General features: G+C 41.2%; 1 protein-coding gene and 2 long non-coding RNA genes across 3 annotated transcripts in view; all 3 read left to right on the top strand.

The window, feature by feature from the left end:
• The window catches only part of LOC116989450 (mucin-16-like), a 127,273-nt gene that overhangs the window by 31,539 nt on the left and 82,582 nt on the right, over positions 1 to 13,152 (top strand). Inside the window, exons 24-25 of the mRNA XM_033046828.1 lie at positions 244 to 270; positions 707 to 822. Coding sequence (XP_032902719.1) covers positions 244 to 270; positions 707 to 822 — 143 coding nt within the window. The remainder of the gene's footprint in view (positions 1 to 243; positions 271 to 706; positions 823 to 13,152) is intronic.
• Positions 2,991 to 5,067, top strand: LOC116989452. Its single transcript, XR_004416251.1, has 3 exons — positions 2,991 to 3,099; positions 3,192 to 3,259; positions 5,004 to 5,067. It is a non-coding gene; the product is annotated as an uncharacterized LOC116989452 (long non-coding RNA).
• Positions 6,128 to 8,204, top strand: LOC116989451. The gene is made up of 3 exons (XR_004416250.1): positions 6,128 to 6,236; positions 6,329 to 6,396; positions 8,141 to 8,204. It is a non-coding gene; the product is annotated as an uncharacterized LOC116989451 (long non-coding RNA).

Below are 13,152 nucleotides of genomic sequence, written 5' to 3'. Positions count from 1 at the left end.
AGACCTTTGGTAATTACATATTCAGATCCAGGAGGATCAGGTTTGATGTCCAATGGGCTTTGGGAAAGTGAATCTTAAAGTCTTAAAGAGACTTAAAGAGAGGAAAAATTGATGCGAGTCCAGTTGGGGCACAGGAGAGGGATGTGGGGAAGGGTGCAATTTGTTCGAGGATACTTAAAATTGTAAAACTCAAAGTTGATCCTGTTGGTTGTAAACTGCCTATGTTTCTTTCTTTGCTTCCAGGTTACACAGTGCAGCCCATTGTCATTGGTGAGTTTGGGCTTCCATTGAATTGTTCCGGGTTACTTTGCTTGTTCACTGCTTACATGACACATCCAGCACCCATATTCTGCAAGAATATTTGTTGAAACTCGTGAAATGATGCCTTGCCCTTTATTCACAAATACAATCTTTGTTGAGAAATGAATGAATTGAAAACTTTCTGTGCTGTTCGCAAGGTTTTTTTTTAACAAAAGCATTTTTGAATCTGATTTCTCGGCCAAAGCAAGATACAACCCACAAATTTTCCAGTCGACATCTTGTGCAGCATTTCACTCAATTGCATCAAACAATTGCCTCAGATCACATTTGTTCTTTTTGATCTGCTGCTCAGCTGCGACTAATTCCATTACAGTGAAACAGTTGTTAAACTATTGAAATATCGTGGTACTTGCAACATGCTAAATTAATTCCTCTATTTCCACAGTTCCAGTCGAGGAATCAAATCCCACTAGTTACAACGTGACATTCATTGTTGACAGCCTGTCTATTGACGAAATTCAAGACACCCCATCACAAACAGCAACCATGATTGCATCTGAGGTGAGAGAGTTTTTTACAAGTTAGTTTACTGATGATGTTTTACTTCATCATACCCTTTTTATTTCTCTTTCTGACTCAATTATTGTTACTGCTTTCAGCTCATCGACCTGTTCAAAAATAGCAATGTCAATGCTACATTCTTGACATGTGTTGTGGAATCCTTCAGGTAACTCAAAATAACTTTCCTATTAAATGATAAAAACCGCATCCTTTAATTTACAATAGTTAACGCTCAATAATTCCAATTTGCAAACGCATTAATCTCAAAAGCAAATTTCTCACAAATATCATGTAGAATTAATATAAATTCTACCAGAAAAAGGTACAATGTACTCGAGTCTCCTTGTGAGTCAGGCAGCAATTCTGTAGACGCTGGTGAGGCAAGTTTTGTCGTAGGGGGGTACAGTTGCCGGTTTTTCGGTGACCTGCTACGACTATGGCAGTCGCCGGCAGTCATCGAAAATATCGCTTAAGTGGGTCAGACACATAAGGCTCTAAGCTACTCTTCGAAATATGAGGTGCTGTTCCTCCAGTTTGAGTGTGGCCTCACTCTGCAATGGATGAGGCCCAGGACAGACAGATTGGTTTGGGAATGGAAAGGGAGTTAAATTGTTTATGAACCAGGATTACCAGCAGACTTTGGATGGCTGCACATGTTTGGCGAAAAAGTCACCTTGATACTGTTTGGTCTTGCTAACGTATAGGACAACACATAAGGTGCAGCAAATGCATTAGGTGGTGTTAGTAACAGTTGGGGTGTAAACTAAGGATGGGGGGAACTCTATCCTTGTTCCGTCTGGGTGAGGGTGGTGTGAGAGCAGATCTAGGGGAGACTTGGGTGAGGGATCCATCTAAAACAGCCAAGGCTAATACATATTTACACTAGAAAGACGACATCATGGATGCCCTAGAATGGGAAGCCACATCGTGGTTGAAGATGGCTGGATACGGACAAATTGAGAGTCGGATTTCTCTGACCTTTGCTTAGACACCAGTAATGTGCCACAGCAACAGTTCAGCTGTGCTCTTGCTGGCATTGCAAACAACTTTGCACTAAATTCTTTTGCACTTATCACAAATGACTTTTGCTTTTTCGTAGAGAGGAAATGGTTAGCAGCACCAGAGTGACAGCTAAATGTTTATTCCAAAATGTGTCCACCATGGAACCCATCAACCGAGAAGATGTTTATGATGTATTTAGCGAGAAGACCGATGGCATTTCCGCTCTGGGGCTATACGAACTGCAAAGCTACAGCCTCTATGTAGACGGTACTTATCAAAATATTCCTTGGTGTTTCTCTTAATATTGTATTTGTCCAATCTACGGTAACTATTGATTTATAGTCAAGTTCTTTGGTATTTACATATTTAGATCAGGGACAACCAGGTATGATATCCTATAGGATCTGAGAAAGCAAACTGTAAATTAATTCACAGTCTTGCTCTTTGGAGCCTGCCTTTGCACAAACACACTGCCTCACTGGTATGACCCAATCACAAAAAGGGTTTTCTTCCTGATAAATGTTCAAGGAGAGGTAAAAAAAAATACCCCATTAAAAAGTTACATGCTTTTTTAGAAGAAACAAAGTGCTAGAGTAACTCAGCGGGTCAGGCAGCATCACTGGAGAACGTGAATGGGTGACATTTCAGCTCAAAATCCTTCTTCAGACGGATTGTGGGGTGGTGGGGAGAGAAGAAGAAAGCTGTAAGAGAAGGGAGGCAGTACAAAGCACGTCATTAATAGGTGGACACAGGTGAGGTCGAGTTTAGATACGCAGAAGGTTGGACAAAGGCCAGAGACGAAAAAACATAAAGTGTGAGGGGAAAGGATTGAAGTGTTGCAAATTTGAAGCCAGAAAAAGGAATGTAGATGGAGGGCAAGTGGGGGGAGTTTACTAGGTGCATGCCAAGTTGTTGTTGTGGTTGGTGGGTTTTTAAAGGTTGCCTAAACTTGAAGATTTAAAGCTCTACCTATATTTCTCTGTTTGTTTTCAGATTTCAATGTACAGCACAATGTCAATGGTGAGTTTGTATCAAATGCATGAAATAATTGTCTTACGCTACATTTGTTCTTCTCAATTTGTTGCTTAAACTCTGTAGAATTTCAGTCTTGGGAAACTCACAACATGCTAAATTGCTTACTCTATTTCCACAGTTGCAGGTCCAATCGAGGTAACAAATCCAATTGAATACAACGTGACTTTCATTGTTGACAATCTGTCTATTGAAAAAATTGAAGCAAACCCTTCAGAAACAGCAACCATGATTGCAAATGAGGTGAGAGAGTTTACCAATTAGTTTTCTGCTGATATACTACTTATTCATCCCCTTTTTATGTTTCATTCTAACACCATTTTTCTTGCCCTCAGCTCACAGACCTGTTTGAGAACAGCAATATCAATGCAACATTCTTAAAATGTGCTGTGAAATCATTCAGGTAACTCACAATAACTTTCCGATTAAATCATGAAAATTGCGTTTCCTTTGTCACCAAATTGTTAATGCACGGTGATTCCAAATGGAAAAGATGATTATCTCATAAACCCATTTCCTACAAATATCAGTGCAAAGTCAATATAAATTCTAACAGAAAAAGACACGATGCAGAGAGACATATGAACTCTGTCTTCAACCCTGGCAGCTGTCTGGTGATCATAGCAAGGGTAGGTGCCGGGATTCACCAGGAGGTGAAATGTGTTGGAAGGAACTTAGGTGCTGGTTTACACCGAAGATAGACGCAAAATGTGGGAGTTACTCAGTGGGACAGGCAGCATCTCTGGAAAGAAGGATAGAAGGATGGGAAACATCTCCCATTCCTTCTATTCAGAGATGCGGCCTGTCCCGCATCTATCTTCAGGATTCACCAGTAACTAGGCTTGAGTCGACCAAATAGGATAAAAAATCTTTCAACTGAAGTCACTATTACCGAAATGGCAATTTCAGGAAAAAGAGCAAACTTCACAAAAGAAGTGAGATAGTGACCACAACGGGTTATTGATTGGGGACGATCAGCCATGATCACAATGAATGGCGGTGCCGGCTCAAAGAGCCGAATGGCCTCCCCCTGCACATATTTTCTATGTTTCTATGTTTCTATGATGTGCTCGAATATCTCAGCGGGTCAGTCAGCATATCTGAAGAACATGGCTTGGCAGAGTTTTGGGTTGGGCCCTTCTTCAGACTGATTGCAGTCGAGGTGAGAAAGCTGCCAGAGAGGTGGAAAGGGGATGACAACGTGTGGCAAGTGATGCGAGGATACAAATGATGGGGAGGGTGCAGTTGATTGGCAAATGGTTGCTGAAATCTCCAGACATGAAAAGACAAAAGGTTCAATACAGGGAATTAGGCATTGAAGTCAAATTAATTATGAAAGTTGAGGAAGCATAGTGGAAGGGGAGAATGGAGAGAGGGGAGGGGGGGAAGGGAAAGCAGAAAATTGGTGCATATTCAGGTGTAGCACAGGGGAGAGTCGGGGGAAATGATGGGGAAGGGGGGCATTTGTAGGTTGACATGTAAAATTGAACAACTCATTGTTCATACAATTAGTTTGTAGGTTGTCACGTAAAATTATTCATATTGTTAGACTCCAAACCTACACATCAGATTATGAGGTGATTTTCCTCCAGCTTAAATGTGGTCTCTGGCTATCGATGAGTCTCGACCCAGACACGTCGTTATGGGAATGGGAAGGGGAGTTAAAATGTTTTGCAACCGGGAAACCCAGCAGACCTTGGTCGACCCTGCATGTGTTCGGATAACAATGGTCACCTAGACGATGCTTGGACTTGCCGATGTAAAGGGGACGACATCTAGAGCAGCAAATGCAGGAGATGGGTTTAGAGACTGTTGTGTGAAATCTAAGAATGAGGGGCACTCTCTCCTTGGACAGTCTGGGTGAGAGGGATGCAAGAGCAGAACTTCAGGAGACGTGGGTGAGGGATCCATCTGAGACAGCACAGGGTAATCCACGGCTAGTAAAAAAAAGGACGTGTCAGATGCCTAGAATGGGAAAGCATCATGGAAACAGATGCGGTGGAGATGAAAAAACTGAGTATTGGATTTCACTGACAATTACTTCTACCCCTGTAAAAAGCTACAGCAACATTTCAGGTGTGCTCTTTCTAAAATTGTAACTACTTTGCACTAAATTATTTTTATAAATGTCTTTTGCTTTATTGCAGAGAGGTCATGGCTAACAGCACCAGAGTTACAGCTGATTGTTCATTCCAAAATGTGTCCACCATGAAACCCATCAAGCAAGAAATGGTTTATGATGTATTTAGAGAGAGGACCTATAAGATGACCACTCTGGGACAATATCCATTTCAAATTGACAGCCTCTATGTTGATGGTACTTATCAAAATAATCCTCAACTTTTTCTATGTATTCTATTTCCTGCAATCTACCGTTGGTGTTGACGGAGTCAAGACCTTTGGTAATTACATATTCAGATCCAGGAGGATCAGGTTTGATGTCCAATGGGCTTTGGGAAAGTGAATCTTAAAGTCTTAAAGAGACTTAAAGAGAGGAAAAATTGATGCAAGTCCAGTTGGGGCACAGGAGAGGGACATGGGGAAGGGTGCAATTTGTTCGAGGATACTTAAAATTGTAAAACTCAAAGTTGATCCTGTTGGTTGTAAACTGCCTATGTTTCTTTCTTTGCTTCCAGGTTACACAGTGCAGCCCATTGTCATTGGTGAGTTTGGGCTTCCATTGAATTGTTCCGGGTTACTTTGCTTGTTCACTGCTTACATGACACATCCAGCACCCATATTCTGCAAGAATATTTGTTGAAACTCGTGAAATGATGCCTTGCCCTTTATTCACAAATACAATCTTGGTTGAGAAATGAATGAATTGAAAACTTTCTGTGCTGTTCGCAAGGTTTTTTTTTAACAAAAGCATTTTTGAATCTGATTTCTCGGCCAAAGCAAGATACAACCCACAAATTTTCCAGTCGACATCTTGTGCAGCATTTCACTCAAATGCATCAAACAATTGCCTCAGATCACATTTGTTCTTTTTGATCTGTTGCTCAGCTGCGACTAATTCCATTACAGGGAAACAGTTGTTAAACTATTGAAATATCGTGGTACTTGCGACATGCTAAATTAATTCCTCTATTTCCACTATTTCAATGTACAGCACAATGTCAATGGTGAGTTTGTATCAAATGCATGAAATAATTGTCTTACGCTACATTTGTTCTTCTCAATTTGTTGCTTAAACTCTGTAGAATTTCAGTCTTGGGAAACTCACAACATGCTAAATTGCTTACTCTATTTCCACAGTTGCAGGTCCAATCGAGGTAACAAATCCAATTGAATACAACGTGACTTTCATTGTTGACAATCTGTCTATTGAAAAAATTGAAGCAAACCCTTCAGAAACAGCAACCATGATTGCAAATGAGGTGAGAGAGTTTACCAATTAGTTTTCTGCTGATATACTACTTATTCATCCCCTTTTTATGTTTCATTCTAACACCATTTTTCTTGCCCTCAGCTCACAGACCTGTTTGAGAACAGCAATATCAATGCAACATTCTTAAAATGTGCTGTGAAATCATTCAGGTAACTCACAATAACTTTCCGATTAAATCATGAAAATTGCGTTTCCTTTGTCACCAAATTGTTAATGCACGGTGATTCCAAATGGAAAAGATGATTATCTCATAAACCCATTTCCTACAAATATCAGTGCAAAGTCAATATAAATTCTAACAGAAAAAGACACGATGCAGAGAGACATATGAACTCTGTCTTCAACCCTGGCAGCTGTCTGGTGATCATAGCAAGGGTAGGTGCCGGGATTCACCAGGAGGTGAAATGTGTTGGAAGGAACTTAGGTGCTGGTTTACACCGAAGATAGACGCAAAATGTGGGAGTTACTCAGTGGGACAGGCAGCATCTCTGGAAAGAAGGATAGAAGGATGGGAAACATCTCCCATTCCTTCTATTCAGAGATGCGGCCTGTCCCGCATCTATCTTCAGGATTCACCAGTAACTAGGCTTGAGTCGACCAAATAGGATAAAAAATCTTTCAACTGAAGTCACTATTACCGAAATGGCAATTTCAGGAAAAAGAGCAAACTTCACAAAAGAAGTGAGATAGTGACCACAACGGGTTATTGATTGGGGACGATCAGCCATGATCACAATGAATGGCGGTGCCGGCTCAAAGAGCCGAATGGCCTCCCCCTGCACATATTTTCTATGTTTCTATGTTTCTATGATGTGCTCGAGTATCTCAGCGGGTCAGTTGGCATATCTGAAGAACATGGCTTGGCAGAGTTTTGGGTTGGGCCTTTCTTCAGACTGATTGCAGTCGAGGTGAGAAAGCTGCCAGAGAGGTGGAAAGGGGATGACAACGTGTGGCAAGTGATGCGAGGATACAAGTGATGGGGAGGGTGCAGTTGATTGGCAAATGGTTGCTGAAATCTCCAGACATGAAAAGACAAAAGGTTCAATACAGGGAATTAGGCATTGAAGTCAAATTAATTATGAAAGTTGAGGAAGCATAGTGGAAGGGGAGAATGGAGAGAGGGGAGGGGGGGAAGGGAAAGCAGAAAATTGGTGCATATTCAGGTGTAGCACAGGGGAGAGTCGGGGGAAATGATGGGGAAGGGGGGCATTTGTAGGTTGACATGTAAAATTGAACAACTCATTGTTCATACAATTAGTTTGTAGGTTGTCACGTAAAATTATTCATATTGTTAGACTCCAAACCTACACATCAGATTATGAGGTGATTTTCCTCCAGCTTAAATGTGGTCTCTGGCTATCGATGAGTCTCGACCCAGACACGTCGTTATGGGAATGGGAAGGGGAGTTAAAATGTTTTGCAACCGGGAAACCCAGCAGACCTTGGTCGACCCTGCATGTGTTCGGATAACAATGGTCACCTAGACGATGCTTGGACTTGCCGATGTAAAGGGGACGACATCTAGAGCAGCAAATGCAGGAGATGGGTTTAGAGACTGTTGTGTGAAATCTAAGAATGAGGGGCACTCTCTCCTTGGACAGTCTGGGTGAGAGGGATGCAAGAGCAGAACTTCAGGAGACGTGGGTGAGGGATCCATCTGAGACAGCACAGGGTAATCCACGGCTAGTAAAAAAAAGGACGTGTCAGATGCCTAGAATGGGAAAGCATCATGGAAACAGATGCGGTGGAGATGAAAAAACTGAGTATTGGATTTCACTGACAATTACTTCTACCCCTGTAAAAAGCTACAGCAACATTTCAGGTGTGCTCTTTCTAAAATTGTAACTACTTTGCACTAAATTATTTTTATAAATGTCTTTTGCTTTATTGCAGAGAGGTCATGGCTAACAGCACCAGAGTTACAGCTGATTGTTCATTCCAAAATGTGTCCACCATGAAACCCATCAAGCAAGAAATGGTTTATGATGTATTTAGAGAGAGGACCTATAAGATGACCACTCTGGGACAATATCCATTTCAAATTGACAGCCTCTATGTTGATGGTACTTATCAAAATAATCCTCAACTTTTTCTATGTATTCTATTTCCTGCAATCTACCGTTGGTGTTGACGGAGTCAAGACCTTTGGTAATTACATATTCAGATCCAGGAGGATCAGGTTTGATGTCCAATGGGCTTTGGGAAAGTGAATCTTAAAGTCTTAAAGAGACTTAAAGAGAGGAAAAATTGATGCAAGTCCAGTTGGGGCACAGGAGAGGGACATGGGGAAGGGTGCAATTTGTTCGAGGATACTTAAAATTGTAAAACTCAAAGTTGATCCTGTTGGTTGTAAACTGCCTATGTTTCTTTCTTTGCTTCCAGGTTACACAGTGCAGCCCATTGTCATTGGTGAGTTTGGGCTTCCATTGAATTGTTCCGGGTTACTTTGCTTGTTCACTGCTTACATGACACATCCAGCACCCATATTCTGCAAGAATATTTGTTGAAACTCGTGAAATGATGCCTTGCCCTTTATTCACAAATACAATCTTGGTTGAGAAATGAATGAATTGAAAACTTTCTGTGCTGTTCGCAAGGTTTTTTTTTAACAAAAGCATTTTTGAATCTGATTTCTCGGCCAAAGCAAGATACAACCCACAAATTTTCCAGTCGACATCTTGTGCAGCATTTCACTCAAATGCATCAAACAATTGCCTCAGATCACATTTGTTCTTTTTGATCTGTTGCTCAGCTGCGACTAATTCCATTACAGGGAAACAGTTGTTAAACTATTGAAATATCGTGGTACTTGCGACATGCTAAATTAATTCCTCTATTTCCACTATTTCAATGTACAGCACAATGTCAATGGTGAGTTTGTATCAAATGCATGAAATAATTGTCTTACGCTACATTTGTTCTTCTCAATTTGTTGCTTAAACTCTGTAGAATTTCAGTCTTGGGAAACTCACAACATGCTAAATTGCTTACTCTATTTCCACAGTTGCAGGTCCAATCGAGGTAACAAATCCAATTGAATACAACGTGACTTTCATTGTTGACAATCTGTCTATTGAAAAAATTGAAGCAAACCCTTCAGAAACAGCAACCATGATTGCAAATGAGGTGAGAGAGTTTACCAATTAGTTTTCTGCTGATATACTACTTATTCATCCCCTTTTTATGTTTCATTCTAACACCATTTTTCTTGCCCTCAGCTCACAGACCTGTTTGAGAACAGCAATATCAATGCAACATTCTTAAAATGTGCTGTGAAATCATTCAGGTAACTCACAATAACTTTCCGATTAAATCATGAAAATTGCGTTTCCTTTGTCACCAAATTGTTAATGCACGGTGATTCCAAATGGAAAAGATGATTATCTCATAAACCCATTTCCTACAAATATCAGTGCAAAGTCAATATAAATTCTAACAGAAAAAGAGACGATGCAGAGAGACAGATGAACTCTGTCTTCAACCCTGGCAGCTGTCTGGTGATCATAGCAAGGGTAGGTGCCAGGATTCACCAGGAGGTGAAATGTGTTGGAAGGAACTTAGGTGCTGGTTTACACCGAAGATAGATGCAAAATGTGGGAGTTACTCAGTGGGACAGGCAGCATCTCTGGAAAGAAGGATAGAAGGATGGGAAACATCTCCCATTCCTTCTATTCAGAGATGCGGCCTGTCCCGCATCTATCTTCAGGATTCACCAGTAACTAGGCTTGAGTCGACCAAATAGGATAAAAAATCTTTCAACTGAAGTCACTATTACCGAAATGGCAATTTCAGGAAAAAGAGCAAACTTCACAAAAGAAGTGAGATAGTGACCACAACGGGTTATTGATTGGGGACGATCAGCCATGATCACAATGAATGGCGGTGCCGGCTCAAAGAGCCGAATGGCCTCCCCCTGCACATATTTTCTATGTTTCTATGATGTGCTCGAATATCTCAGCGGGTCAGTCAGCATATCTGAAGAACATGGCTTGGCAGAGTTTTGGGTTGGGCCTTTCTTCAGACTGATTGCAGTCGAGGTGAGAAAGCTGCCAGAGAGGTGGAAAGGGGATGACAACGTGTGGCAAGTGATGCGAGGATACAAGTGATGGGGAGGGTGCAGTTGATTGGCAAATGGTTGCTGAAATCTCCAGACATGAAAAGACAAAAGGTTCAATACAGGGAATTAGGCATTGAAGTCAAATTAATTATGAAAGTTGAGGAAGCATAGTGGAAGGGGAGAATGGAGAGAGGGGAGGGGGGGAAGGGAAAGCGGAAAATTGGTGCATATTCAGGTGTAGCACAGGGGAGAGTCGGGGGAAATGATGGGGAAGGGGGGCATTTGTAGGTTGACATGTAAAATTGAACAACTCATTGTTCATACAATTAGTTTGTAGGTTGTCACGTAAAATTATTCATATTGTTAGACTCCAAACCTACACATCAGATTATGAGGTGATTTTCCTTCAGCTTAAATGTGGTCTCCCTCTGGCTATCGATGAGTCTCGACCCAGACACGTCGTTATGGGAATGGGAAGGGGAGTTAAAATGTTTTGCAACCGGGAAACCCAGCAGACCTTAGTCGACCCTGCACGTGTTCGGATAACAATGGTCACCTAGACGATGCTTGGACTTGCCGATGTAAAGGGGACGACATCTAGAGCAGCAAATGCAGGAGATGGGTTTAGAGACTGTTGTGTGAAATCTAAGAATGAGGGGCACTCTCTCCTTGGACAGTCTGGGTGAGAGGGTTGCAAGAGCAGAACTTCAGGAGACGTGGGTGAGGGATCCATCTGAGACAGCACAGGGTAATCCACGGCTAGTAAAAAAAAGACGTGTCAGATGCATAGAATGGGAAAGCATCGTGGAAACAGATGCGGTGGAGATGAATAAACTGAGTATTGGATTTCACTGATAATTACTTCTACCCCTGTAAAAAGCTACAGCAACATTTCAGGTGTGCTCTTTCTAAAATTGTAACTACTTTGCACTAAATTATTTTTATAAATGTCTTTTGCTTTTTTGCAGAGAGGTCATGGCTAACAGCACCAGAGTTACAGCTGATTGTTCATTCCAAAATGTGTCCACCATGGAACCCATCAAGCAAGAAGTGGTTTATGATGTATTTAGAGAGAGGGCCTATAAGATGACCACTCTGGGACAATATCCATTTCAAATTGACAGCCTCTATGTTGATGGTACTTATCAAAATAATCCTCAACTTTTTCTATGTATTCTATTTCCTGCAATCTACCGTTGGTGTTGACGGAGTCAAGACCTTTGGTAATTACATATTCAGATCCAGGAGGATCAGGTTTGATGTCCAATGGGCTTTGGGAAAGTGAATCTTAAAGTCTTAAAGAGACTTAAAGAGAGGAAAAATTGATGCGAGTCCAGTTGGGGCACAGGAGAGGGACATGGGGAAGGGTGCAATTTGTTCGAGGATACTTAAAATTGTAAAACTCAAAGTTGATCCTGTTGGTTGTAAACTGCCTATGTTTCTTTCTTTGCTTCCAGGTTACACAGTGCAGCCCATTGTCATTGGTGAGTTTGGGCTTCCATTGAATTGTTCCGGGTTACTTTGCTTGTTCACTGCTTACATGACACATCCAGCACCCATATTCTGCAAGAATATTTGTTGAAACTCGTGAAATGATGCCTTGCCCTTTATTCACAAATACAATCTTGGTTGAGAAATGAATGAATTGAAAACTTTCTGTGCTGTTCGCAAGGTTTTTTTTTAACAAAAGCATTTTTGAATCTGATTTCTCGGCCAAAGCAAGATACAACCCACAAAATTTCCAGTCGACATCTTGTGCAGCATTTCACTCAAATGCATCAAACAATTGCCTCAGATCACATTTGTTCTTTTTGATCTGTTGCTCAGCTGCGACTAATTCCATTACAGGGAAACAGTTGTTAAACTATTGAAATATCGTGGTACTTGCAACATGCTAAATTAATTCCTCTATTTCCACAGTTCCAGTCGAGGAATCAAATCCCACTAGTTACAACGTGACATTCATTGTTGACAACCTGTCTATTGACGAAATTCAAGACACCCCATCACAAACAGCAACCATGATTGGATCTGAGGTGAGAGAGTTTTTTACAAGTTAGTTTACTGATGATGTTTTACTTCATCGTACCCTTTTTATTTCTCATTCTGACTCAATTATTGTTACTGCTTTCAGCTCATCGACCTGTTCAAAAATAGCAATGTCAATGCTACATTCTTGACATGTGTTGTGGAATCCTTCAGGTAACTCAAAATAACTTTCCTATTAAATGATAAAAACCGCATCCTTTAATTTCCAATAGTTAACGCTCAATAATTCCAATTTGCAAACGCATTAATCTCAAAAACAAATTTCTCACAAATATCATGTAGAATTAATATAAATTCTACCAGAAAAAGGTACAATGTACTAGAGTCTCCTAGTGAGTCAGGCAGCAATTCTGTAGACGCAGGCGAGGCAAAGTTTTGTCGTAGGGGGGTACAGTTGCCGGTTTTTCGGTGACCTGCTACGACTATGGCAGTCGCCGGCAGTCACCGAAATATCGCTTAAGTGGGACAGACACATAAGGCTCTAAGCTACTCTTCGAAATATGAGGTGCTGTTCCTCCAGTTTGAGTGTGGCCTCACTCTGCAATGGATGAGGCCCAGGACAGACAGATTGGTTTGCGAATGGAAAGGGAGTTAAATTGTTTATGAACAAGGATTTCCAGCAGACCTTAGATGACTGCACATGTTTGGCGAAAAACTCACCTGGATACTGTTTGGTCTTGCTAACGTATAGGACAACACATAAGGTGCAGCAAATGCGGTAGGTGGAGTTAGTGACAGGTGGGGTGTAAACTAAGGATGGGGGAAACTCTATCCTTGTTCCGTCTGGGTGAGGGTGGTG

The sequence above is a fragment of the Amblyraja radiata genome, chromosome 29 (assembly GCF_010909765.2).
Source record: "Amblyraja radiata isolate CabotCenter1 chromosome 29, sAmbRad1.1.pri, whole genome shotgun sequence".
Taxonomy (NCBI): domain Eukaryota; kingdom Metazoa; phylum Chordata; class Chondrichthyes; order Rajiformes; family Rajidae; genus Amblyraja; species Amblyraja radiata.
This window is presented reverse-complemented; position numbering and strand designations above follow the sequence as displayed.